The sequence below is a fragment of the Vombatus ursinus genome, unplaced genomic scaffold, assembly GCF_900497805.2.
Source record: "Vombatus ursinus unplaced genomic scaffold, bare-nosed wombat genome assembly UNPS02015175.1, whole genome shotgun sequence".
NCBI lineage: Eukaryota > Metazoa > Chordata > Mammalia > Diprotodontia > Vombatidae > Vombatus > Vombatus ursinus.
Window position 1 is genome coordinate 19243366 of NW_020954953.1, and position 25040 is coordinate 19268405.

General features: G+C 37.6%; 1 protein-coding gene across 1 annotated transcript in view; it reads left to right on the top strand.

Moving 5' to 3' along the window:
- The first annotated feature begins 5062 nt into the window (after positions 1-5062).
- Positions 5063-25040, top strand: part of LOC114031461 (AT-rich interactive domain-containing protein 1B-like) — a 550161-nt gene continuing 530183 nt past the window's right edge. The window contains 3 exon segments of the mRNA XM_027846530.1: positions 5063-5432; positions 5476-5695; positions 5813-6788. Coding sequence (XP_027702331.1) covers positions 5141-5432; positions 5476-5695; positions 5813-6788 — 1488 coding nt within the window. The 5' untranslated portion in view covers positions 5063-5140.

The following is a 25040-nucleotide window of genomic DNA, read 5'->3' on the forward strand; positions in this document are numbered from 1 at the left end:
GTTGTGTGCCAGAGCTGAGATTTGGACCCTGCCACACTGGTATGTACTCTTCCCTCTACAGCAGTCAACCCACCTCTGAACTTCAGGTTTAACTAGCCCATACACTTTTTTTTTCCAACTCCACCCATGCTTATCAGCCCCATAATAATGATGGTAGAGGAAAGAAGTACTCAGAAGATGCATAGCAGTGGGCTTAGGTGACATGTTTCTTGATTTTATTAAATTGCTTTTTGTCTCTACCCAAATATTTTTCAAGGTCTACTTAATGCCTTCAAAATATGAATTTATAGGCTGCTACTAACTTGCATGGCTGATATAAAACAGCTGAAAAATCCTGTATGCGTGTGTACTCATCGCTTACAAGTGAAAAAAACAATTGTTTGGTGCTAAAAAACAAAACAAAACAAAATTTAAAAAAACCTCCCTGACTATTATTAGTAGGAAAATGCCATAAGCTCCATTCATTGAAATTTTTTGTCAATCTATGAGGAGAGTATGCAAAACTTTCTTTCTTTTTCTTTTTTAATAATTCCTATTTACAAAGCCTTAACAGTACCTTATTTCAAATGGCTCCCAATTAAATGCAAAAATATGAGGGGTAGTGAATATATACAGTCATTGAAAAACCAAGTAACATAGCAAAAAGGGACTAATCAGAAACCAAAGAGAATAGTTAAGGGGGAACTAACAACATTAAAAGAATAGAGTTTTGAAATTCTGAAACTACCATCTGGCCCAAATGTTCTTTATGTAGGCAAATTAAAAAATGCTTTAGGCAATGTCCTTAAACTGATTCCAAAGGAGCAGTATTTGAAGATTAGTTTTTTCTGTATCATAAGTAAAAATAAGTTTGCAATAAAATAAGAATAATAACAAAATAATGGGCAATACCTTCACTTAAATGAGAAATGCTGGGACCTGAGGCTGGGATGGACATTTTGAAGGACCAGACGTTGAAGCATAGAGGATTTTTGCACTGTTTTCATGTTTTGGTGTTGTAGTAGCTGTCTAGTGATGAATTATTAAAATGTTTCTTGTGGGCAGGAATTTAGGCAGAAGAGATAAAGATGAGGGATTTGGTATAAAAATGAATGCAATGCGTACCAGTGCTTTAATTTGTAGAAAAGAAACTAGGGTGAAGAATGTACTATGACTGTAAGCAAATTAAGGAAAAAGAGGCAGTATAAATTATAACACAAAGTTGCAATTGTGCTTTGGTGGACTTTACAATACGATTTTGTTGCTTTCTGACAGATTGGTGGCAATTTTAGTTTTGTTTATTAAGACATTAGATTTCCTAATGACAAGAGATTTTTACTTTATTTTCCTGGGAAAGTGCATTTGAAAAGCCCAAGTTGAAGAGGATATAGGCCTTCTCCTCATTTCAGCAAGGATGCTGAAAAAGTATCCACAAATTCTTCCTGGTCTGAGACAAAACTGAGTCCTGGATGCTTTGTGTTGGGTTTCACTTACACAGACTGCAGTGCCTTCTGTCTGCTTTGGGTGTGGCATCTGCCATTGGGGAGGAAAAACTGGCATGTGTTGCCTTTTATAGCAGACCGATTTCATTGTGCTGAGGGCCTCTATTTTATAGCCTCTTGGTTCCAATCTTCTAGATGACTTGCTGAAGCAAATGGAATTAAAACAACTTAAATCTACAAACTTCTTTATTTTCCCCCCCAGTTTCATGATTTGTCTACATGAAATGCTTTTTCCTCCCTAGAAAAGAGTCAATAGTAACTTTGTGACTCATTTTCCCTCAGGGTTGATTATGAAAACAAGCCACAAAGTATGGGTAATATAATTTGGATTGCTTTTGATACATTTTATCAGATTTTTAACATTAAAAAAAAGATTATGTGTGCATATCTCCAGTGTGAACATAAATATCTAAAAATATAAATATGTAATGGATTTTTAGAATATATGTATGCACATAAACATATACATAGAGACATATATTTATATTTGCATATGAAAGACTTTTAAAAATTCAACTTATGGTGTAATGTGTATAATTAGTATGTACTTGAATATAGAAAAGAAGAAAATCCAGGAAAAAATGTCAAAAAGGCACAGTAACAAAGATGTAGTATTCTCTTGGCAAAAGCTGATGAATGATTTGGCATGAATTCATCTTACAATTCTGTTATTCTCTCTTCTACAAGATGATATACCTCCCCCTTTCCAGTGGTTTGCATAGAATTGTAATTTGTTGTTTCTACAGTCTATAATGACCCTTGGGTATGCACCTGATTCCGCCCCCCCCCCACAATTACTCACCAATTTTTTCCACTCTATCGTTTTCTATTAGTCATGTAACGTATTTACATTTGGTCAAACAAACAAAAATAACTAGTGTAGCTGAAATAAACTGGAATACTTTAATGCACAGCTGAAGAATTAGGGATCTTATAATAAGTAATTCCTATGGAATGGTAAAGTACGTTTATAGTTTTTAAGGCAGAAAGAGAAATCCAAAAAAACATTTCATGATGGTTACATGGTATTTATTGCTAGTTTTAGAGTAGTATAATTTTATATTACCTAATGAAACTTGTAGTTTTAAACACTCTCTTCCTACCAGTGCCTTAGTACAGTTGTGCTGTTTCTCACGTCAATGTCATGATATTCAGATTATTCCCAAGCTATAAAACAATTATGGTCATTTTCCTGAGAACAGGGCATGAAGTATTTGTATTAATCTATGTTTAGATGGTCTTCTTATGGAAACTCTCGGCTGTCTGATTTTGCTTCTCTGCAAAAATAACTTTTGTTTCACATCGTTGATCAGGGAATTGATATTAAGATGAGTATTTTACACATTCTCTTTGGAAACATGATGAAAGGTGCCACAGAGGTGTTCTGATTGAGGATGAGTGCGAGCTGGTGCTGTTATGACTGGCAGTTAAACTTTCTTCTAAAAGCGGTTTGGATACAACACAACACAACACAATGATTTCCCTTTAAGGGGTGGAGATAAAAGTGCCTAGGAGAAATATAGATATGACCTAATAAATTTCTTTCTAAAACATTTTCAGATTTGGGTGCTTGTTCTTATGAACAGCAATATGTGAATGTATGGAAAATATATATATATATGCACACACATGTGTACATATAGAAATACACATGAGCACACACATGCACACACCCATTCATGTATACACACATGCAGACTCACATATCTAGGGGAACAGCTATGTATATGGAAAACGTAGGCATGCATTTATGTATACATATGTGTGGACTGTGGAAACATAGATGCAGTATGTGAACACAAGAAAATACACATGTATATGTAGAAATGCATACACACGTATACATAATATGCATGTGAATATATGGAAATACATATATATACATGGGTATTTGTGGGTATCTGTCCCCATGTGGGTACAGGAATTTATTTTTTGTTGATAGCCTTGCATATAAATATAGTAAGATGCCCCATAAACAATGATTATATTAATAATAAAATCTTTGGGGTAGCTGTGGGCAGTTGTTAATCAAACATTTATTGAGTACTTACTGTTTACAGAGCACTATCAGTTTAGGATAGAGAGCTATACTATACGATTATAAAATAAATATATGGTACCCCCTACAAACCTGCAGAAAATTCATTAATTCGTCTCATTTTGTAGTTTGAATAAAGTTGTAGAAATTATGTTGACTGACTTCAAACCAATGCATAATGGGTTAACATTCTTCAAATTACATAATGAATTCTGAAATAGCTAATGCTTCCCCCCCCATTGCCCAAATATTTTTATTTTTAGTCAGCTCAATGTAACCTTTGAGCCAGACAGACAACTTTGTTCCCCAATCCGTCTCTTTCTTTTGTCTGCCAGTCAGACCCGTTTTCCACCTTTGTATCGTTCCTTTTAAACATGAAAACAAACACATTAATGCCTAGTTGGCAGGGAAACAGATGCAAAAGGGGAGAGTGCAGGCCCCTTTTGCCCCACGCTGTTGCATTAGAAGCGGCTGCTGAGCTTGGTAGAAAAGCCTCCCTGGTCCGTGCCTGCGCGGGTGAGTCTCCGCCGTGTGCCACCGCTAGAGCAGCCGGAGGAGACGGGAGAAGGTAGTTAGAGCTCTGGAGGGAGTGGTGGTGATGGTGGTGCTGGAAAGGGGGGGGGGGAAGGGGGAGGGAGAAGTCCAGTCCGCGTTTTGCAAGTGCACAGGAGTAATCAGAGAGAAGTGGATAATAGTTGTTAGAGCTCGCTCTCTCCTCTCTCTCTCATGCCATGCTGGGCCAGATAGGCTCAGTCGGACGTGTATTTACCCATATCCGGGTTAGAGAGGAAAAGAAAAAAAAAGTTTCATTTAAACCTGAACTAAAAACTTTCAACATGAAATCTCACAGCAAGAACAGGCATAGACCGTAAGATATTATTATCATTTCTAATCTCAATCCAGGACTTTGGGCGGGGGGGGGAAGGGGGAGGATAGGGGGGATGTTTTTATTTTATTTGGGGGTATGTGGACTAGACACTGAGAGTGGCTGTTTATTAAAAAAGTGTTTTTATTGTTTTCTCCCTCCCTCTCTCTCTCCCCCTCCCCTTTCTTTTGTTTTATTTTTGTTTTTTGTTTTTTGGGGGGGGTGGGGTGGGTGGGTCGGGGGGGGACACATTTGACTCGCGATGTTGCAATGATCATGGCCGCGCAAGTAGCATCAGCCCCGGCGGGTGCGGACCACAGTGATCGGGGCGCCCCGCTCTGCGTCCGTAGCCGGCTCACTTGACCCAGGATCTCTCGGCGGGGGAGAGCCGGAGCGGCAGGACCGGGATCCATGCTAGGGGTCGGCGGCGATGGGACTAGCGGCGGCGGCAGCGGCGGCGGCTTGAATAATGTAGCTCCCCATCACCTCCACCACCATAATGAACTGAACATGGCCAATAATGCGAGCTCTGCCGCCGCCGCCGCCGCCGCCGCCGCCGCGGCTGCCAGTAATAATAATACGAAGAGCGGCGGCGGCGGCGGCGGCAGCGGCAGCAGCAGTAGCAGTAGCAGCAGCAGCGGTAGCGGCGGCGGCGGCAGCAGCTCGTCCGAGGCGGCTCTGAAGGAAGGTGGGAACGCCGCGGTCTTCTCCTCCTCCTCCTCCTCTTCCTCCTCCTCCTCTTCGTCTGCCCCGGCCATGGAGACGGGGCTGCTCCCCAACCACAAACTGAAAAACGTTGGCGATCCCCCCGCTGCACCTCCCCACCACCAGCAGCACCACCATCATGCCCACCACCACCACCACCACCACCATCCTCACCATCTCCTCCACCACCACCATGCACTACAGCAACAGCTAAATCAATTCCAGCAGCAGCAGCAGCAGCAGCAGCAGCAGCAGCAGCAGCAACATCCAATTTCCAACAACAACAACAGCCTCGTCGTCGTCGTCGGCGGCGGCAGCAACAACGGAGCGGGGGGGCAGCGGCGTTGCTGCTGCTGCTGCTTCTGCTGCTGCTGCTGCTGCTTCTGCTCAGCCCAGTCCTGACATGGAGCCCCAGCAACATGGAGGAGGCAAAGACGGTGTTTTGGGAAATCAGGCCGAGACCCAAGCGCAGCAGTTGCTGAGCAAGTCAGGCGAGGAGGAAGAGCTCCCGACTAAAATGGGGGAGCAGATGGGCGGCCGGTACGAGCACCCCAGCCTGGGAGCTTTGGGCGCGCAGCAGCAGCAACAGCAGCAGCAGCAGCAGCAGCAGCAGCAGCAACAGCAGCAGCAGCAGCAGCAGCAGCAGCAGCAGCCGCCCCAAAGCACCGGGAACGGCAGCGGCGGCGGCGGCGGCGGCAATGGTAGCCTCGGCAGCGGTGGCAGCGGCGGCGGCGGCCCCTCCGCATCGGTGGGGGTCTCGGAGTTTAATAATTACTATGGCAGCGCTCCCCCTGCGAGCGGCGGCACAGGCAGCCGAGCCGGGCCTTGCTTTGATCAACATGGCGGACAACAAAGCCCCGGGATGGGGATGATGCACCCGGCCGCCGCCGCTGCCGGGCCCCCCAACAGCATCGACCCCTTGCAAAACTCCCACGAAGGCTACCCCAACAGCCAGTACAACCATTATCCCGGCTACGGCCGGCCCGGCGCGGGAGGCGGAGGAGGCGGCGGCAGCGGCGGCGGCGGCGGCGGCGCTGGAGGAGGAGGAGGAGGAGGAGGAGGAGGAGGAGGAGGAGGTAGTGGAGTAGGAGGAGGAGGAGGAGGAGCAGGAGCGGGAGCAGGAGCAGTGGCGGCGGCGGCCGCAGCGGCGGCAGCAGCAGCAGCAGCAGCGGGCGGCGGCGGCGGCGGCGGCGGCGGCGGCTATGGGGGCTCGTCCTCGGGCTACGGGGTGCTGAGCTCCCCCCGGCAGCAGGGCAGCAGCATGATGATGGGCCCGGGAGGCGGCGGCGGTGGCGGCGGCGGCGGCGGCGGCGGGGCTGCTAGCCTGGGCAAGGCTGCCGCTGCTGCCAGTTCTGCCGCGGGAGGGTTTCAGCGCTTCGCCGGGCAGAACCAGCACCCTTCGGGGGCCACGCCGACCCTCAATCAGCTGCTGACTTCCCCGAGCCCTATGATGAGGAGCTATGGCAGTAGTTACCCCGATTACAGCGGCAACCCCAATGCCCCAGGCCAGCAGCAGTCCCAGGCGCAGGGAGCGGCGGGGGCAGCTCCAGGAAGCCAGCAGGCAGCAGCGGGCATGGGCATGGGCAAAGATCTGGGCTCCCAGTATGGAACTGTAAACCCCGGTTGGGCAGCGGCACAACAAAGAAATCATCCAGCTATGAGCCCTGGAAACACTGGACAGACCATTAACAGATCCCAGGTAACTACTAGAAAAAACCAGGGCCTTCTTCTAGGGCTTGAAATACACCTAAATCCCTAGGCAAGGTTTAGTTAGTTTCTTTCTAATTTACTTTTTTCCCCCCTCTCTTCCCCCCCCTCCCCCCCGAGAGGGAGGCGGGGGTAGATTCCCAAAGCCATTTTAACTCCTAGCTGCCTCACTAGAAAATGTTTGGTAACACAATGTCTGACTCCGATTAGTCCAGGGGCATTAGAAGGTGGTTTCACTGAAGAAATAACAGCTATTTTATTTACACAATTGATTAACACGTTATTCCACCCCTTTAGCTTTGTATTATAAAAATGGAAAGGAACAACAAGGCTGAAGAAAGCAGTGGGGACGACTGAAATCGCTTTTGTAACAAATAGTGTTTTTAAAAGCCAGTAAATTCTAAAAGTGGATCACTTGACTAAGCTTGTCTATTAAATGCTTTGATCCAGTAAAGCATAAACAATTCTTTCTTTCTGACTTGTTTGCCCACATTGGCCTTGGTTTGCTCATGAGCCTAAAAGTTGGAAATTGTGAGAAAAATAGGCTTGTTTTTTGACAATCGAAGTGTTTCTTATAGTTGTGAACACCTTACGTGATTAGCGTGGAGTTGCTTTTGATTTCATTTTGACTTTGAATGTTTGGTAACACAAATTCCAAATTTCAACTAGGTGGATGTGAAATATATTAAAATATTTTATGTTACATAATGTAAATAATGAAATCCACAATTTGTTACATAGGTTTCTTGAAACCTGTAATTTTAAATGACATACTGACCTCGAAGGGCTATGTTTCTAATGAGTTGTACTTGTTTTGATCATTGAATATACATATATTTGATGTGCTTAATACAATAATAAGCTATCAGATCAGTAGGAAATGGATCATTTTGGAACCTGTTTATATGGGTTTCCTTTTGGGGGGGTGGTTTTTTTTTTTTCCACCAGCCAAATCATAGGTTGATTAGGGAGCGTCCTGCACACTTGCTGTTCTTGCTAGCAGACTGAGTCTGAAGACTGACTTGATCTCCTTTGCAAGGTTTGGAATTTGAATTGTGGAGGTAAACTGGCTGTAATAGTCTCCAGACAGCTGCCTCCGAGTTGACATCTAATCTGCCATCTGATTGGCTCCCCTCTTCACCATTGGGCATTTAGCACTGCTGATGTAAATAGAAGTGCTGAGCAGTACAGTCACAAAAATTCTTGCAACAAATAATAACTGAGCAGTATTACTAGCAGATGCAAGGTTGAATAGTGTTAGAAGTTTAAATTATAAGGACTAATATTCATAAATAGGATTAGATGAATATCAACAGAAATAGCATGCTGTTTGCATTAAGGAAAAAAATAGCCTTGGTGACTTTGTATTATGTGCACTGCTATTATCATAAACTTTAATTTTAGAGAAGTGGAATTTTAATAAGAAAATACATTTTGAGAATGTGTTAATGTTAAAGCAGTATATATATTTACTTTTTACCCTTTTAGTAAATGGAGCAGAATCACAGATTTTTATATCAAGAGAATCTAGTTTAATCAGATTTTAATCTTTGAAGATGTAGCAACATTGGAGGTATAATTTCAGTTGCCTTCATAATTGATTATTTTGCACATGTGTTCTTACCTGCTTCGGTGTTTAATAACAAAAGTTTTTATTTGGGGTGTTTGTGCAGGAGTAGTTTGGGGTGACTAGAAAATGCACAACAAAGATAGACACAAAACCTTTTGTAAAAATAACATGCTAAAAGTGAAAAGTAATGGCCATTCGACTGAGTTTAAAAAACAATTATTATTTTTTGTGTGAATCTTCTCCATTGAAAGTACTCTTTTTCTGTTTTAAAGACACCCCCCCCCCCCAAAAAAGAGCAAAAAGCACCCGGAGTTGGTTTTCGTCTGATTATTTTGGTATGTCAGGTAACTTGAGCTTTTTTTAAAAAATTAAATTGCTTACAGGATAGTTTAGGGAAAACACTACATAGTATATTTCCTTTCCTTTTTCCTTCTTTGGACAGCTTAATCTTATATTTTTTTATTAGAATCTGATGTAAATAAATACCATTGCATACAATTTTAATTTTATCCAGTTCAAGTCAGTAAAAAAGGAATATATTTAAAGAAAGATAGTCATCAGAGTGAGTGAAATAGACTGATCTTAATAAATAACGGTGAGAACTTTTGACATGCTAAACATTGATATCCACAATCTATATATCTTCATAGGAATATTTTACTTTGATAGCACATATTTTCTTTATTCTTGATTGGAAAATAGAAATTTCAAGGATAATAACTTTTTCCACCCCCTTTCAATGAGATTTTTACAGATAAAAAAGTAAGGATGTTTCATGGAGATAATCTCATAAAAGCAAGCTGACAAAGCAAATCTGTTTTTAAAGAGATAGCTTAAAATTTACAGCTTTTGGAAGCTAGAAACAGTTGTACTGTAATAGAGACAGATGTAGGTACATGTTACTTCTGAGTACTATCATGGCAGAAATTACAAGTATTTTATTTTTATTGGAATGAAAATAAATTCATTGTATTATTACCCTGTCTCTTGGGAATACTTTAAAAATTTTATGTGGATATATATGTTTATTATGCACTAATTCACACTGAAAATATATTTATGGCATTGTGACTTGTCTCCTGGTTACAGATTTCTTTAAAGGGTGTCTTTTGAAGACTCTGGCAGGGACCGCTCTTTAGTATTTCATATGATAGTTATGAAAGTCATTTGTCATACCATATATATGTTATAAAATATATTAAGCTAAGTTATATTATGATGAAAATTTCTTTTGGCTTCTAATTGGTACTTTAGTTTCATTTTTGTTTTCAGCAAAATGATTTTGTTCAATGGCATATCTTTTTGTGCTTGGTAGATGTTTCTAGGAGATACCTTTTTTTTTAAGAAAGTAAATTAGGACTTTTTTCTATTTAATTGTATTAATTTATTGGATTTCTGTGTGAGAAACTGGATTAATCAGTTTCCATAAATGTGCTTATATCTTCATTCATATAGCTAAGATTTGTGTGTTGTCTATATTTGTCTTGCATTTAGTTAAATGCTAATTCAACTTTAGTTTTATAAAATATAACATGAATCAAAAGGAAATCTGCTTTGCTCACCCCATCATTTACCTTTATTTCTTCTTACTCCCATTCCCTCCCCTCTACAAATAAGTCAGCAGAGGGTGGGTCACAATGAGTGAAACTCTGAGCTGAGGACATTTGCCTATTGGTGGTTACCTATAAATAAATAGGTTTAAGTGAAAAGATTTCCACCACTAATCCTCTCAGTTCTCCAGTTAAATATTAGACTTATTGTGACATTGTCAATTTTATAAAGAACTTTTTGTGCTTTTATTTTTCAATCAACCAACCTACATTTATTATTTCTCGGTGTAGAGAAAAGGAGTTGTTACTATAATTAATAGGAGAGGCCTATATGTAGTACTTAACCCTTTCCCCGAAATTTAAGTTGACATAATATGACAAGTTATTCAGCACAACCTGCCTAGGATAATAACTATTTCTGGGTCATTTAGTTTTGAGTAAGAGATGTCACTAGCAGATTTTTTTCTTTTGATTTTTGACCTTTTCAGTCACATAGCATGAATATTTAGGCACTAAATTCCAGGGAACTGGTACCCTTAGAATTTCATCTACATCAGGAAATCTTAACTTTTATTTTAGTCTCCTTTTTGAATTTGTAGCAGAGTAGTTTGTGCTGGAGCTAATTTTTCTCAAATTAAAGTTAGCAAAATAGAAATAGTTTCAAAAACCTGTGGATAGAATAATAACTTTACCTAGGTCTCATGCTGAATACTATCACTAATGTAGATGTCCTGTACATGGGTTTATTATCTTCACTAATGTTAGTGCAATTGACATATTCAGTCTTGTATAGAAATCTTTGAAAATGATTACTATCTCAAGCCATGTGACCAAATGTATATTAAGACAATTGGGTTTCAGGTCAGATTTCAATAGGCATATTTTTAATAGGCATCTTAGAATAGATTTGTATTTTTACTTCTAGTTTTATACCTTCTTTCTGATTAATAATACTTGGGGACAAATAAAGGTAATTTTCTTGGCTCTTGACCTTAGTGACCAACACAAGTCATGATATTAAAGGACTATGTATAACAGAAAAAAAAATACTCAATCTATTTTACTACTCTGCCTACTTCCACTAGGAAGATAATGGGTTAATCAATAATTGTATAACTCCACTAAATGTTGCTACTTAGTTACAATATGGTTTTAGGGATCTGAACTTTAGTTCATTAATGTTAGCATTGGTATTTGCCTTTCCCCACGTGTCCACAAGCTTTTATCACTCCTGCACTAGACTTTTGACAGCTGAACAGTTAATGGGGTGGATGGTGCTTTGATCCAAATTTGTGGGAAGGAGGACTCAGCGCTCCACCTGTGCTTCATTTTCATTTTCGGATGTGTGTAGATTTGTAAATTTGGGGTTGCTAGCAGGTGTTTGACAGAACTGTCTTAATGTTACTTAAAACAACAAATTTGTAGAGGATATGGCTGCATATTAACAACACTGAACATCTGAGTAATTTTGCTAATGCTTAAGTTTGTAGTATGGATGTTGTAAAGCTGCCTGTGACATAAAAAGAAGAGATCTGTAGCTATACTTAAGGCCACATAAATGTCTTCAGTATTTTTGGACATGAGTATGCAGTCTCAGACATTTCAGTGCCTGTTCAAATGGGCCATTTATCAGGAGATTTTTTTTTTTTTTTTTTAAAGCAGATTCTCTGTGGATATGTAAAGCAGTGTTACCACACTTGCTGGGGATGAATGCTTGAGGCTTGAGAATCCCAGGCTGTAGCTCCCTGTAGTGTTGAGATGTATGTAGTAGGCAGAACTGTTAACTAACCAGAACATATTTCTGCACTGTAGATATAAGCATTTTATACAATATTGCTTTTCTAATATAGGGGCTATTTACATAAAAGTAATTTTGTGTGTGTTTGTGGGGGTTGGTTTGGGTATTTGAATAAATTATAATTTTAAATTTCTGGTATACCTTTGTGATTTAAGAAATCATTTAAAATTTATAAAATAAAATTGGGGATTGAGGGAGTGTATTTACTTTATTTTATTTTATTTGCCCAATGGTGAAATCTTAATGGAATCTTTTTTGGAGATGACTCCTCAGAAGGGGGTTATCCTGTGATTTTTATTTTATGTATCAATGTTGTTATTCTGTGACTGAATTAAGTATATGAAACCTGCATAAATTCACATGGTATCTTTTCTCTGTACTTATGTCCAGCAAATTTTGGTTATTTTCTATCTTTAGAAAGCAGAGAGTAATTGTACAACTTTTCTGATTCTTATAAACAAGGTTTTCATAAGCACTTGAAACTTTGTTGTGCTTGAGGTCAAATCTTAAAAGAAATATAAGTCATTTCATCAAATGGCTGATTTTGTTGGTGGCAAGGTAATTTCCTCCACTTAATTGGGTCAGAGACCCTTTACAACCCCCTTTTAAAAAGTCAGCACCTTGCATCCAGCTTGGGGAAGAGCCTTACCCAACCTGGCCAGGACTGAAAGCCTTTCACATTTGGAAGGATCTGCCTGAGCTTGGGGTCTGTAAGAATAGCTTTCTACTCCAGAAGCCCCTCAGATCATGATGAAGCATCATAGTAGGTCTAGTGGAGGACTCTGAAAAGATAGTTTTTAAAATAAAGCCTCTAATCTTTAACTTAGTGAGAATGGGAATAAATATTTCTAAGCAACTTTAGGTGTTGTTGTTAAACCATCTTCAGACATGTTTTATAATAATTTCTCTGTATGGTATAGGCCTTAAGAGTATTTAGAATGCTACAATGTTTAGTGTGTGTGTGTATATATATATATATATACACACACACACATATAAAAAGGCCAGATGGAAGAAATTAACCATTTCCTTGAATGATGTTATTACAGAGCTGGGTCCCCCTTAATTTGGGCATATTCTATATATAAATGCTGATTCTTAACTCCATTAATAAAATTATGTGGATGGCAGCAGAATCTGTAATAGATATATCACTGCAAGGCAATCTTTTCGAATTAAACTAAGATTCTGCCTCCGCTGATGTTCTTTTGTAAGTGATGCTTTTCAGTATCTCATTTGGGGCCTTGATAAAAGCAGGGTCTTGAGAACCAGACAGGAAGTCGTTCCTTATTAGATGACTCTGGAAAGGAAGCCTTATTTGATGAAGATCTAGAAGAAAGTCCTAAAGCCTGATGTTACTTTTATTTTCCTGTAATGGAATACTGGAAAAAAGTCTTTTTTTTTCCTTCCCAATCTTCATGTTTCATCCTAATGACATAAGCTGTTAACATATATAATAGGCAGAATAATTTGCTTTCATAATCAAGAACCTTTTTCCTCCCCAGTAACGAATTCCTTAACTTCTTTCAGAGGAAACAGTAGCATTGTAAATGATCTTCATTCTCACTTCGAAGAAGCCCCAGATCTCTTAGGGAAGCAGCACAAATTTTTCATAATTAATTGGTACTCTATATTGGTGTGCTATAAATCAAAGGGTCGTATTGCTGCCATTGTATCTTGTTGAAAGTTTAAGAGATCATATCTTTTGAATCTATTTGTGGAAGCTGCAGAAAACCATAAGATTTAGTAGAAAAAAACATTGTGTAATTGAATCATTAAAGTGTTTACTGCCAACCCTCCCTCCTCTTTCATTTTTTTCCTCTCACTGTCTGCCATTTATTTAGGTTGTTCTAACTTTTTTTTTTACACAAAATAATTTTCATGTTTTTGTGTGACTTAGATGTATTGATACATGTATCTATGCTCGTTCTCTTTTTCTGTATTTTAATGTTACTCCCTTTTTCCCACAGTTTTTTCTTTTCACTCTCTTTCCCAGCTCCTTTTTCGTGGTTTTTGGTTTTTGAAAAACTGTAGGAATGCTTTGCATATAGAAGGCTACTAAAAGATGACTGGTTTCCTAACTTTAAAAGTTGGAGCTTCAAAGGGACTCTTACTTAGATTCAAGTCAGTTTTCTCTGTTGAATATATTCTTTGTGTAAAACATTGGCATGCTATTTTAGTTGCTGGTGGGGCAGAAATGCAGGCCTGTCTTTACGCTGTCAGATATGTGCATCAAATTTAAAACTATTTGCCACAGTAAGTATGAAGAAAATAAACTATTTCTGAGAGTCTGTACTTTAAAAGATTATTTCTTTTAATGTAAACATTCCTTTTTGCCTTCATAGCTGAGAGGCAGGCATAGGCTTAATAAATGTCTATACTAAGATGATTGATCAGAAAGCTTAGTTACATTTATATACTCAAGTCTGTATTGGGTATTGCCAGTGCCAGAAAGGTTTCTTCAAAAAGAAAGTATTGGTTATGGAATCAGAAAGACTTGGATTCAAATCCTGCCTCTCACCAGCTGTGTGACCATGGGCTATTTCCAAGAATCCAAGAATCAATGAATCTTTGGAATTGCTTCTCTGTATGGTTTGCAAGCAGTATAAGCAAGTTAGACAGCCAAATGGAATAATCCTGCTGGAAATAGGTATGTTTTATAATGTGTAATGCAGATTCCTCATCTGCAAAATGGGCTAATAATTCCTCTAATACCTATCTCATAGTCTTGTTTGAGGCTCAAATGCTATAATGTATATAAAAGACTTTTAAAATTTTTAAAGTGCTCTGTACATGGCCAATAATTTTTGGTATTATTCAGTATGAAGAATTTCTAAGTAGGCATTTAACCAAAGCTTTCTTGAGCTTCTCCCTGGGTCATGGCATAAAAAAAAATTGATCATAACTGAATTGTTTTAGTTAGAATTGGCTCATTTGAATGATTTAGGATTAGCAATCTAGTTGATATATATTATATATCCTATTTTATTTTGGGGGCTAAAGAAGTATATAATAGATTTCTGTTTTCTAATTGTTATTTTGTACCTGTTTTTCATCTCTAACAAGAAACCTCTACTAATCTTTTGTCACAGAAAAATATAGTGCAAAAAGCAAACTGGTAAAGGCTAGAAGAAGCAGAACTCCTCACTTATGAATTCTGAATTGAGTGCTTCTTTTTGTTTATTCTAATTTTTTACATTGTACAATCTCCATAAGAAAAGTTAACAATTGTCCTAGTTTTAGGCAGGTGTTTGTGATATAGGATATGTTTTGGTAAAAGCTCAAATTATAAATCTAGCTGCTTGGCTCTATGGTGAAGTTTTAAGCATTTGAAGAAGGAGACATTTGTGATTAGTTAATGTTGAACTCTCCAGTATTTTTTGTTTTTATTTTGAAGCCCTCTTATTTTGAAAGAAATGTGCATACTTCCAAAATCCTTCTAGAATTCCGTGTCTAATTTTATGAAACTATAAGGATCAAATTTCTTAGTTCAGTAACTGCCTTGCTTTGTAAAGTCCATTTTAAAATTTCTACTTTTACTTTATGTTTTCTTCAGGAAATTAAAATTGCCCTCTGAGTTTTAAATGACACTATAAACCAGAAAGGCCATTATTGCTTAATTCTGAACAAACACCTTTCTAATAAAGGTGTCATTTCAAGGAACAAATAGATTTTCATAAGTTTATAAGTTCATTTAAGTTCAGATGTAAAACCTTACAAATGAAAAAATACATGTTAGTAATGCAAAGTTGCATCATAGAGTATTGGATTGATAATCAGGGAACTTGGGTTCTAATTCTGGCTCTTCTGCTAACTAGCTGTATATTAATTTGATTAAGTTCTTTAACTTCTAGAGGGGCTTAGTTTCCCCTTTTGTAGAACTCAGGCATTGAAGGCATCGAATGAGTTGTTCTGTAAGGTCTCAGCTCCAAGAATTGATGAGTCTTTGGAATTGCTTCTCTGTATGGTTTGCAGGCAGTATAAGCAAGTTAGACAGCCAAATGGAATAATCCTACTGAAAATAGGTATGTTTTATAATGTGTAATGCAGCAGTGTTTATTAAGCTGACATTTATAGACTTTCCAAGACTAAAATTTAATTTCTTCATCATCGTATTTATCGAGCATCTGTTAGACTAGAACACTGTGTTGGATATAGAGGATACAGGGAAGTATAAGGTAGGCTTCTTAATTTCCTTCATGAATTATCTTAGACCTTGACAATAATTCTTGGAATATTACATAGTGGGATAGAAGATGCATACAAAATATTTCACTGTACTCTTATAATTCTCATATGAAAAGATGAACAATCTTTTATAATGCATTCTCCAAACTTTGTCCTGTACCATCTTTGCACAGTCACCTGCCTTGCCCTTTGGTACTTACTTGTTGGCTAAGAAATATCTGAAAAGCATCGACCAATGTTCAGACCAAAGTTGCGTATTCCTGATGAATTTATTGAAGACCTCCAGTGCCACATTCTTGGTTAGGATGTTTAACCGGAAGCATAGCTGGTTTGTAGGTGGAGGATCAAATAAATCTGGAAACTTTAAAATTGGGTTCATCTTGATGCAGTAGCATTCATTGAAAGTCAAGATTTTTGTTATGGGCATTACCTTTAGGCAGTTGTCAACTGAAGGAAATTGGCTTGTATTATTAGCAAGAAGAGTTTTGCTTATGGAAAATTTCAGTGTTGAAAGGATTTAGAGCCAGTGAAATAGGTGACTGATTTAGTAACTCTTTGCCTCGAGATCTGTGAAAGCAGGATAAATATACTGTTATTTAGGATGGTTAAGGTACAGTCTATAGTAGTTCATCAAGGTAGAAACTCAACCTCTCAATGTTTGATCTTTGGAAAAACAGGGTAAAATTTAGATCTTGTTTCTAAATCTTAAGGAAGGTTCAAATTGCCCCCCAGCCTCCCAAGTTTTAAATGACATATAAAACCAGAAAGGCCATTATTGCTTAATTCTGAACAAATTCCTTTCTAGTAAAGCAGGTGTCATTTCAAGGAACAAATAAATTCATCATTTAGAAGTTCATTTCATAAGTCTTTAAGTTCAGATGTAAAATCTTACAAATTAAAAAAAATACATGTTGGTAGTGCAGAGTGGAGTCATAGATGTGATCTATGTCACATCTTGTCCTGTATTTTGGGAGAAGCTGATCGTATTTGTCAAGTGTTTTGTATCGTTAGGCTTTTATTTTTTTTTTCTTAAAAAATTAAATGAAGAAATAATAAATTTTCAGGTTAATGTCATTAGGTACAGGATAGACTTACCAACAATATGCAGGGCATTGTACTGGGTGTCTAGAGACCCAGGGAACTTAGCTTGCATACAGTATTTAAAATTTGGGGTATTCAGTATCCTACAAAGAGATGTCTACTTGTGAATATTTTATAAATTATTACCAAGAATAGATATAGTGAGCAATACATGCAATTTCTTTTGTTATTCTGATACTTTTTTTGTTATTCTGATACTTCATTTTCAAAAGAGAAATTTAGATGGGATTCTCTTATATTCTATGGGAACTCTTGATAATTTAGTTTATAAAAATATCAGTATTTTGAGAGAACCTTAGTAGACAGACCTGCTGGTAGGTGGGTAGATAGACATTTTAAAAAGAAAAAAATTGGTGGTTCAGGCTGCTGTTTTTTTATTTTTAAATGTGTGCTTTAGAAAGTGACTTATGTTGTTACCTGCCTAAAAGCGTTTAAATATCATTTGTTTCCTGGGCTTACCACCAGTTTCAGTCACAATGTTTGCTAAGATTCTGCTTTTTGGGGGAGCTAATACTAGTTTACTTTATTGTCCTACCTGGCTTTTATAGAACGATGTGAGAGTCCCCAAAGCTAGAAACAGGCTGAAACATGCTAAGATGGGCTGTCCAGGAAACTCTTATTTCTCTCCTTTCACCCACTATGCACTGTGTGTGGTGGACTGAGGTCCGCGCCTCTCTTCATTGTGACACTTGACAGGGAGGCAAAAGCACACAAAAAACCATGGGCATTTTACCTTTTATTCTGTAATTAAACTTAATTGGTGGAGCCAGGGAGTGAAAAGCCACTTTGTATTTGGAGAGACTGGCCTTTAAAAAATGTGAAATAAGTGCAGTAGGCACCAGCATTGCGGTAATTTCAGCAGAGTTCCGTATTAGCAATGAAAAACAAATTTTTCTTGACAGATGAATTTTATTAGAAACAACTGTACAACCTGAGAGGCGGAGTTTTCTTTTCGTCTAAGTTATGCTCTTTTGGTCGTGTGTGTGTGTGTGTGTGTGTGTGTGTGTGTGTGTGTGTGTGTGTTCCAATATTGAAAACCTGCCTCAGAAGGCATAATGAACTGTTGGGGTGTTTGGTTAAATTGGCTGTCAGTTTGTTAAATCTCTGTGGATATCAGCATCTTGGGGGGACTGCGTTTTGTCAGGTAGGTTTTTCTAACAGGGCTGTAAGAAGGGCTGACTAGAGAGGCAAAGCCCAAGCCTGGGTTTGATTTGCACGTGTGGTTTTTTTTGGGGGGGGAGGGGGGAAGGGAGTGAAGGGGTCTGTAAAAGTTTCACACGCAAAGCAAACTGGTTAGTTTGTATGGCATCACATGATCAAAATATTTTTCCCTTCACTGCTGCCAGAAGCTATCTATTGCTTTTCAGCAATCTCACTTGTTGGGCATCATGCCAAGATGTTTAAGACAGCCCCTTACGTGAGCTGTTCCATTCTTAACCTCTTTGACTGAAGTGCCATGACCTTCACATATGTAGATTAACCATGTGCTCTGTGAATTGAAACTTGCTGCCTCAGGAAGAAAAGGTTTTTCTTTTTATTCCTCTGGGAACTTGACAGCCATTCATCCCTGACCTGGGCAGAGGTAATGCCAGGAAATTGGATTCAAATGGAATGCGTATAGATAACACATGGAGGCAGTGTATGGGCAGACAAGGAAGCTTCCTACCTTATAGAGGATGAAAAAATCCAGCAATGCAGATAACCCGATGATTTGTCAGAAAAACAGAATTATTTATCAGAATTATCAGAAAAACAGCATCTATAGATAAATTTTGGAGTTTGGAAACTTGTGATTTCACTTTCAGACCCCAGCTCGATCTATCTTATGGTGAATACATCATGATTCCGTTTTTGTCTACCTACAGACTCATTCTGCCTTCTCTTCTTGGTTTTAAGTAATTGTGGTTGAATCTTTAGTATTCTCACATTACAGACACTTGTACACTTAAGGCAGTGAAATTTGGGTGTTTGTTTCAGAGACAGAAAGCATGCACGAGAAAATAAAATAAGAAATACATGTGTAACTTGTTTCCAGAAGAATTAGCATTTTTCTGTCTTTTTTATTGTAAAATTGGAAATGAATTCTGATGAGATGTCCTAACGTCTCACTTGTGAGGTTGTGAAAAAGATTGATTAATAAACAGTTATTGGATAGATTTGGATCTTTGAAATTTGAGGTAAAACAGAAAATTTTTTGTATAATGTACATGTGATCATTGAAATGAACTCTAAAACGATAAGTAGTTTTTATTTGTAATGCATTACTGACGTGAAGCATGTTTATATTCGCCTTGTTAGTAAACATCCTAACAGAAATTAAGTAAGGTTTCTAGTATAAAAATAATGTCATATATTATATAATATATCGTATGATGATATATATTAAATATGACATTGTCATGTGATATGAGATTAGATAGGTATTAGATAGTATGCAGGTGAAGTTTTCCTTGTAAACATAATAATGGGACTCTTGGGGCACTATACTAAGTTTCTTTTAAAACAGGACTCATCGAGCAGTCTATAATATACCTCTAATACTGGCTTTAATTTATTAGTGAAGGAAGGATGCTTCTAGAATTGGATCCATTCTTGTGGATTGTAGTGTCTGTGATGTCAGTCATAGGCATACCAGCGCAGGTGAATATGGGAGGCGTAGAAACCTCATTCCTTCCCTTGCGTAGAATAGATTTTCTTAACCTTTTTTGGGGGGGAGGGGGAGATCGGAGTCTTCTGAGTTGGTCAAATATATTGTTTATTTTTTTGGGAGGGAGGAGGAGAAAGTCATGAAAGGAAGTCCAAACCTTCGATTTCATTGACATGGTGAGGGTAGTGTCCTAGAGAAGGTAGTGTTGAAATTTCTTCCCTTTGTGCAGACCTATGACTTCTTTGTAATTGACATTCTTAGAGGATTGCCTGGGAACACTTCTACATTGACTGGTTTGCCTGCGGTCACAGCTGGCATTTATCTGAGGGAGGAGATAACCGTGGGTCATCCTAACTCCAGGATAACTAGTTCATTGACAGATTGGAGAGTATAATCAAGGTCTGCTAGGCTGTCAGCTCTGCAACGGCAAGGACCATATGAGATAGCCAGACTTCATAACTTTAGAACTCTGGGAGCCACCAGCAAGATCCCATGTACCCAGTAGGCACCTGATACTTTTTTATTTTTTATTTTTTTTTAAATTTTTTATTTTTAGGCAATTGGGGTTAAGTGACTTGCCCAAGGTCACACAGCTAGTACGTGTCAAGTGTTTTGTCTGAGGCTGGATTTGAACTCGGGTCCTCCTGACTTCAGGGCCCGTGCTCTATCCACTGTGCCACCTAGCTGCCTTGTAATACTTTTAAAAGATAAAAAATTCAACATTGGTCATTTCCAGAGGTTGTATATTAATGTTAATCTGTGGGATAGAGTGGAACTATGACAAGTGCCAGGTTTGGGTTGTTAGTCCATAACATTTATTAAGTGCCTCCTGTGTGCCAGGCACCGTTATAAGCACTGGGGATACAAAAAAGGGGCAAAAAGGTTCATGGTTATAAAGTCAAGTTAAAAAGAATCAGGGTGAGAAGGATTGGATATCCATAGGATCACAGATCTGTGGCTGGAAGGGACTCAGTGTCATGTAGTTTATCTGCCTCAGATAAAGTTATAAATTAGGATACTGAGGCCCAGGGACATTAAGTAACTAGCCCAAGGTCATAGGTGGGATTTGAACCTTGGAGTCTTTTTTACTCCAGAGCCAGTGATTTTTTTGGCTTTTTTATTTTTAAAATAAAATTTTCTTTTTACTGTGACTTACTTAATAACCATCAACAAATACAAACATTTCAATATACAAAAAAGAACAAGAAGTGAGTCTGCATGAGAAATTATGAATGTTCATGAATAGTTTGTTTTTAAAGAAGACATATATATATATATATATATATAAAATCACATTTAACAAGGTAGTACTAAAAGGGCCCTTTTGTTTGTATCCTCTTCTGTACTTTTTAATTCTATGCATTAAAAAAAATTACTGATTTTTTTTATGCCTATCTCTACATATACATCTTACCTAGTAACAAATATGTATGTGCATGTATGCAAGCATGCACATATACACATGTATGTGTATATATATACATATATATACTTACATTTATATGTATGTATGTGTATATGTGTGTCTGTATATTAGACAAAAACAAATGAACACATTGGCCATATCTGAGAATAAATATCTCATTTTGCATCTCTAGGGCATTAACTCTCAGGCAAAAGGTGGGAGGAGGGTCTGTTTCATCACCAGTCTTTTTAAGTGATGATTGTTTACTGCTTTTCATCACAGTTAGGATGTCTTAAAAGTTTTTCCTTGTAATGTTGTTAATAAATAAGTTGTTCTCTTGGTTTTCCCATCTTTTTCTGAACCATTCACAATCATACTTCTTATTTTTTTGGTGAGGCATTAAGTGACTTGCCTAGGGTCCCACAGCTAGTAAGTATAAAGTGTCTCAGGATGGATTTGAACTCAGGTCACCCTGACTCCAGGGCAAGTGCTCTATCCGCTGTGCCACCTAGCTGCCTACCACAATCATACTTCTTGAGGTGAATTTATCTATTATATTTTTTTTAGTTTCTTCAGCCATTCTCCAATTATTGAGCACCTATGTATAGTTATTCTTGATCTTATCAGATATGATTCTATGCTTGAATACTTCTGGATTTTGTTTGTCTAATCTGTTCCACTAATCAGTTTACTATTTTTAGTACCAAATAGGGTTGATCATAACTGCTTTAAAGTCTAATCTGAGATCTTTTACTGCTAGACTCTTTATTCCTGCTTTTTAAATTACTTCTCTTGAGATTATTGATTTTTTGTTTTCTATATGAACTTTGTTCTTATTTTGTCTAGTTCTATAAAGTAAACCTTTTGGTAGTTTGGTATGGCATATAATCTGTAAATTAATTTATCCTGTATTGTCATTTCAATTACATTGGAAACACTCAACAATAAAGAATTAATTTTTTTCTAGTTCTAGCTTTCCTTTTTCTTTAATATATGCTTTAAATATTTTGTAGATTTTTGAATGGGTTTTTTTCTGTCTCTGTTGAGTTTTGTTAGTGATATATTGAAATTATGAGGTTTTTTTTTATTGGTTTATTGTATATCCTACATCCTTATTAAAATTTTTAATTGTTTCATTTAACTTTTTGCTTCAGTATCTAGAGTTCTGTAAACAAGTCATCATATTTTCTGCAAATAGCAATAAGTTGGTTTCCTTTTTGCCTGTATTACCTCAATTTTTTCCCCTTATTACTGTATTTCTTAGAATTATATTAAATAAGGGCAGCTAGGTGGCGCAGTGGATAGAGCACCAGCCCTGAAGTCAGGAGGACCTGACTTCAAATGTGGCCTCAGACTAAACACCAAACACCAAACACTTGACACTTACTAGCTGTGTGACCCTGGGCAAGTCACTTAACCCCAATTGCCTTAAACAAAATTATATTAAATAATAGTGGTAACAATGAACAGATATCCTCGTTTTACCTTTGATCTTAGTGCAAAGGCCTCTACTGTTTCTACAGTACAGATAAAGGCTAGTTACTTGTTTTTGAAAGGTCCTGTTTATCTTAACAAGGAAAAGTCTATTATGCATTCTAGTGTTTGCTTTTTAACATGAATAAGCTTTGTATTTTGTCCAAAGCTCTTCATCTTTTGACATACTCATGCAATTTTAGTTGTTTTGTTAGTAACATGGCCTCATTATGTTTATAATTTTCCTAATATTGAACCAGTCCTGGTATAGATCTAACCTGGTTATAGAGAGTAATATTTTGAATGTGTTGCTATGGCTTCTTTGCTAATTTTTTGGCTTTCATATTTGCCTGTGCTTTTTCCTTTTTACCATCTTAAAGCCTTGAAAGAGGAAAAAAAATTCAAAAGGAATATTGGTGAATCAGAGTAGTAAGAAACAGATATGCTGAGGGTCAGTGAGCACAAATGCAGAGCAGGTAGTATGCCTGGGAAGAAGACAAACGTGTCCAAGATGACAGAGTGGAAAAGAGCATTGGACTATGAGAGAACAGAGATCTAGGTTCTAGTTCTGTTTCTGCTATTTTGTATCCTTGAGCAAGTCAATTAACCTCATTTTCTTCATCTGTAAAAGGAAGGGAATTAGACAAGGTCTTTTTTTTTTTTTCTACATCTAAAATTTCTTCTTTCTGTGATGCATAGAGTAGTAGAAGAACACTTTCTTATCAGGAGTTTAAATTTCAGTTCTCCTACTTACTTCCTTTGTGACTTTGGACATGTCACTTTACCATGACAGGTTCCCGTTTGCTTTCTTCATCTGTAAAATGGGAAAGCTAAAGTAGATGATTTCTAAGGCTCTCCCCAGATCTAAATCTATGGTCCTCTGAGTAAGTGTCGCCGAAGGTAATTCAGAGGTTGTGGTGAGGCAACAATATAGTAATTTTAAAAATAAGTGTGGTGGTATTTTACATCAACGGGAGCATAATCTTCCTTATCATGCTCAGTATTTACTGTTATGTGGTACACCATTCTGAATACTGTAACTGGAGAGGGAGGGGGAGGCAAATTGAGGAAGGGCTGCAGAAATGATTGAAGAATTGGAAATGAACATTAAGATTTACAAGTAAACTGAGCTTCTTCCACATGGAGATAAGAAAGTTGTGAGTTACATTAATATTAGTATTCGATCATATGGAAGTCTCCTTGACAGTGGATAATGCCCAGCAATTCTTCATGGCTGCTAAGACCAGAGAAGACAAAATTGACTCAAACCATGCTATGAAGGAATCAAGTTAGGTACAAAACATTTTTTTGACTGTGAATGTGCTTCAATCTTGGATTGAGTTGTCAAAGGAGGTTATCCTCTTATAGATCAAGGGTTCTTAACTCTTTGGGTATCATGGATCCCTTTGGCAGTCCAGTGAAACCTAGGAACATAATAATGTTTTAAAATGGATAAAATAAAGTATGTGAGATTACAAAGGAAACCAATCATATTGGAATGTAATTTTTAGAATATTTTTTTTTAAAAGGTGACTGACTCCAGATTCAAAACCCCCTTTCCTGATGTTTAAAAAAATCAGTATTGGTGCTCAATTTTGGCTTAAGTGTAGTCTCCTTTGACGCTGGGTAGTGGTAGAAGCCATGGATTAAGTGATCTCTCAAGTTCTTATCAGTGTTTGAAGAATGCCATGGTGAGGGGCAATCTCTCTCTCTCTCTCTTTCTCTTTATATATATATATATATTTATATTTATATATATATATTAATTATTTGTATAGGTTTATTGTATATCCTACAGCCTTATTAAAATTTTTAATTTATTTTAACTTTTTGCTTCAGTATCTAGAGTTGTATAAACAAACCATCATATTTTCTGCAGATAGCAGTAAGTTGGTTTCTTTTTTGCCTATATTTATTCCCTCAATTTTTTCCCTTATTACTGTATTCTATTTATTTTTATATATGTATATGTGTGTATATATATATATATAGAGAGAGAGAGAGAGAGAGAGAGAGAATAAGGGAAATAGAGGTCAGATAATTAATGCTGATGTCATTAAGCATTGGAAAGAATAGAAGAGACTGAGGGAGAAAGATTAGTGAAATTATGTAACACCTAATGAATGTCCGGAGTGAAAAAAGTTACCTTAAAATGGCCATAATGAATGAGATGATTAAATGCTCGAACATAAAAATTTAAAAAACAAAAAATAAAAACCCAAAACGTGTAGTTTTCTTTTGGACATGAATCAAATAGAAGAGAATTATGATTCTTCCATCCATTTATCCTGCTATATGGAAATGTTAGAGCCAAATTAGTGACACTGGAAAAGCATCAGTGCAACCAAATAACTACTGAATATAACTTCTCTCTCAAGACAATTTTGTGTTTTTTATTTTGCAACTTTGACCTAGCAACTCTAGGCTAACTGGGGTTAATAAAGGTGTTGGAATGGTTTGTTCTGAGAAACTGCCTTGCTCAACTTGTTTTTTATGTCTTTTAGAGGATGTC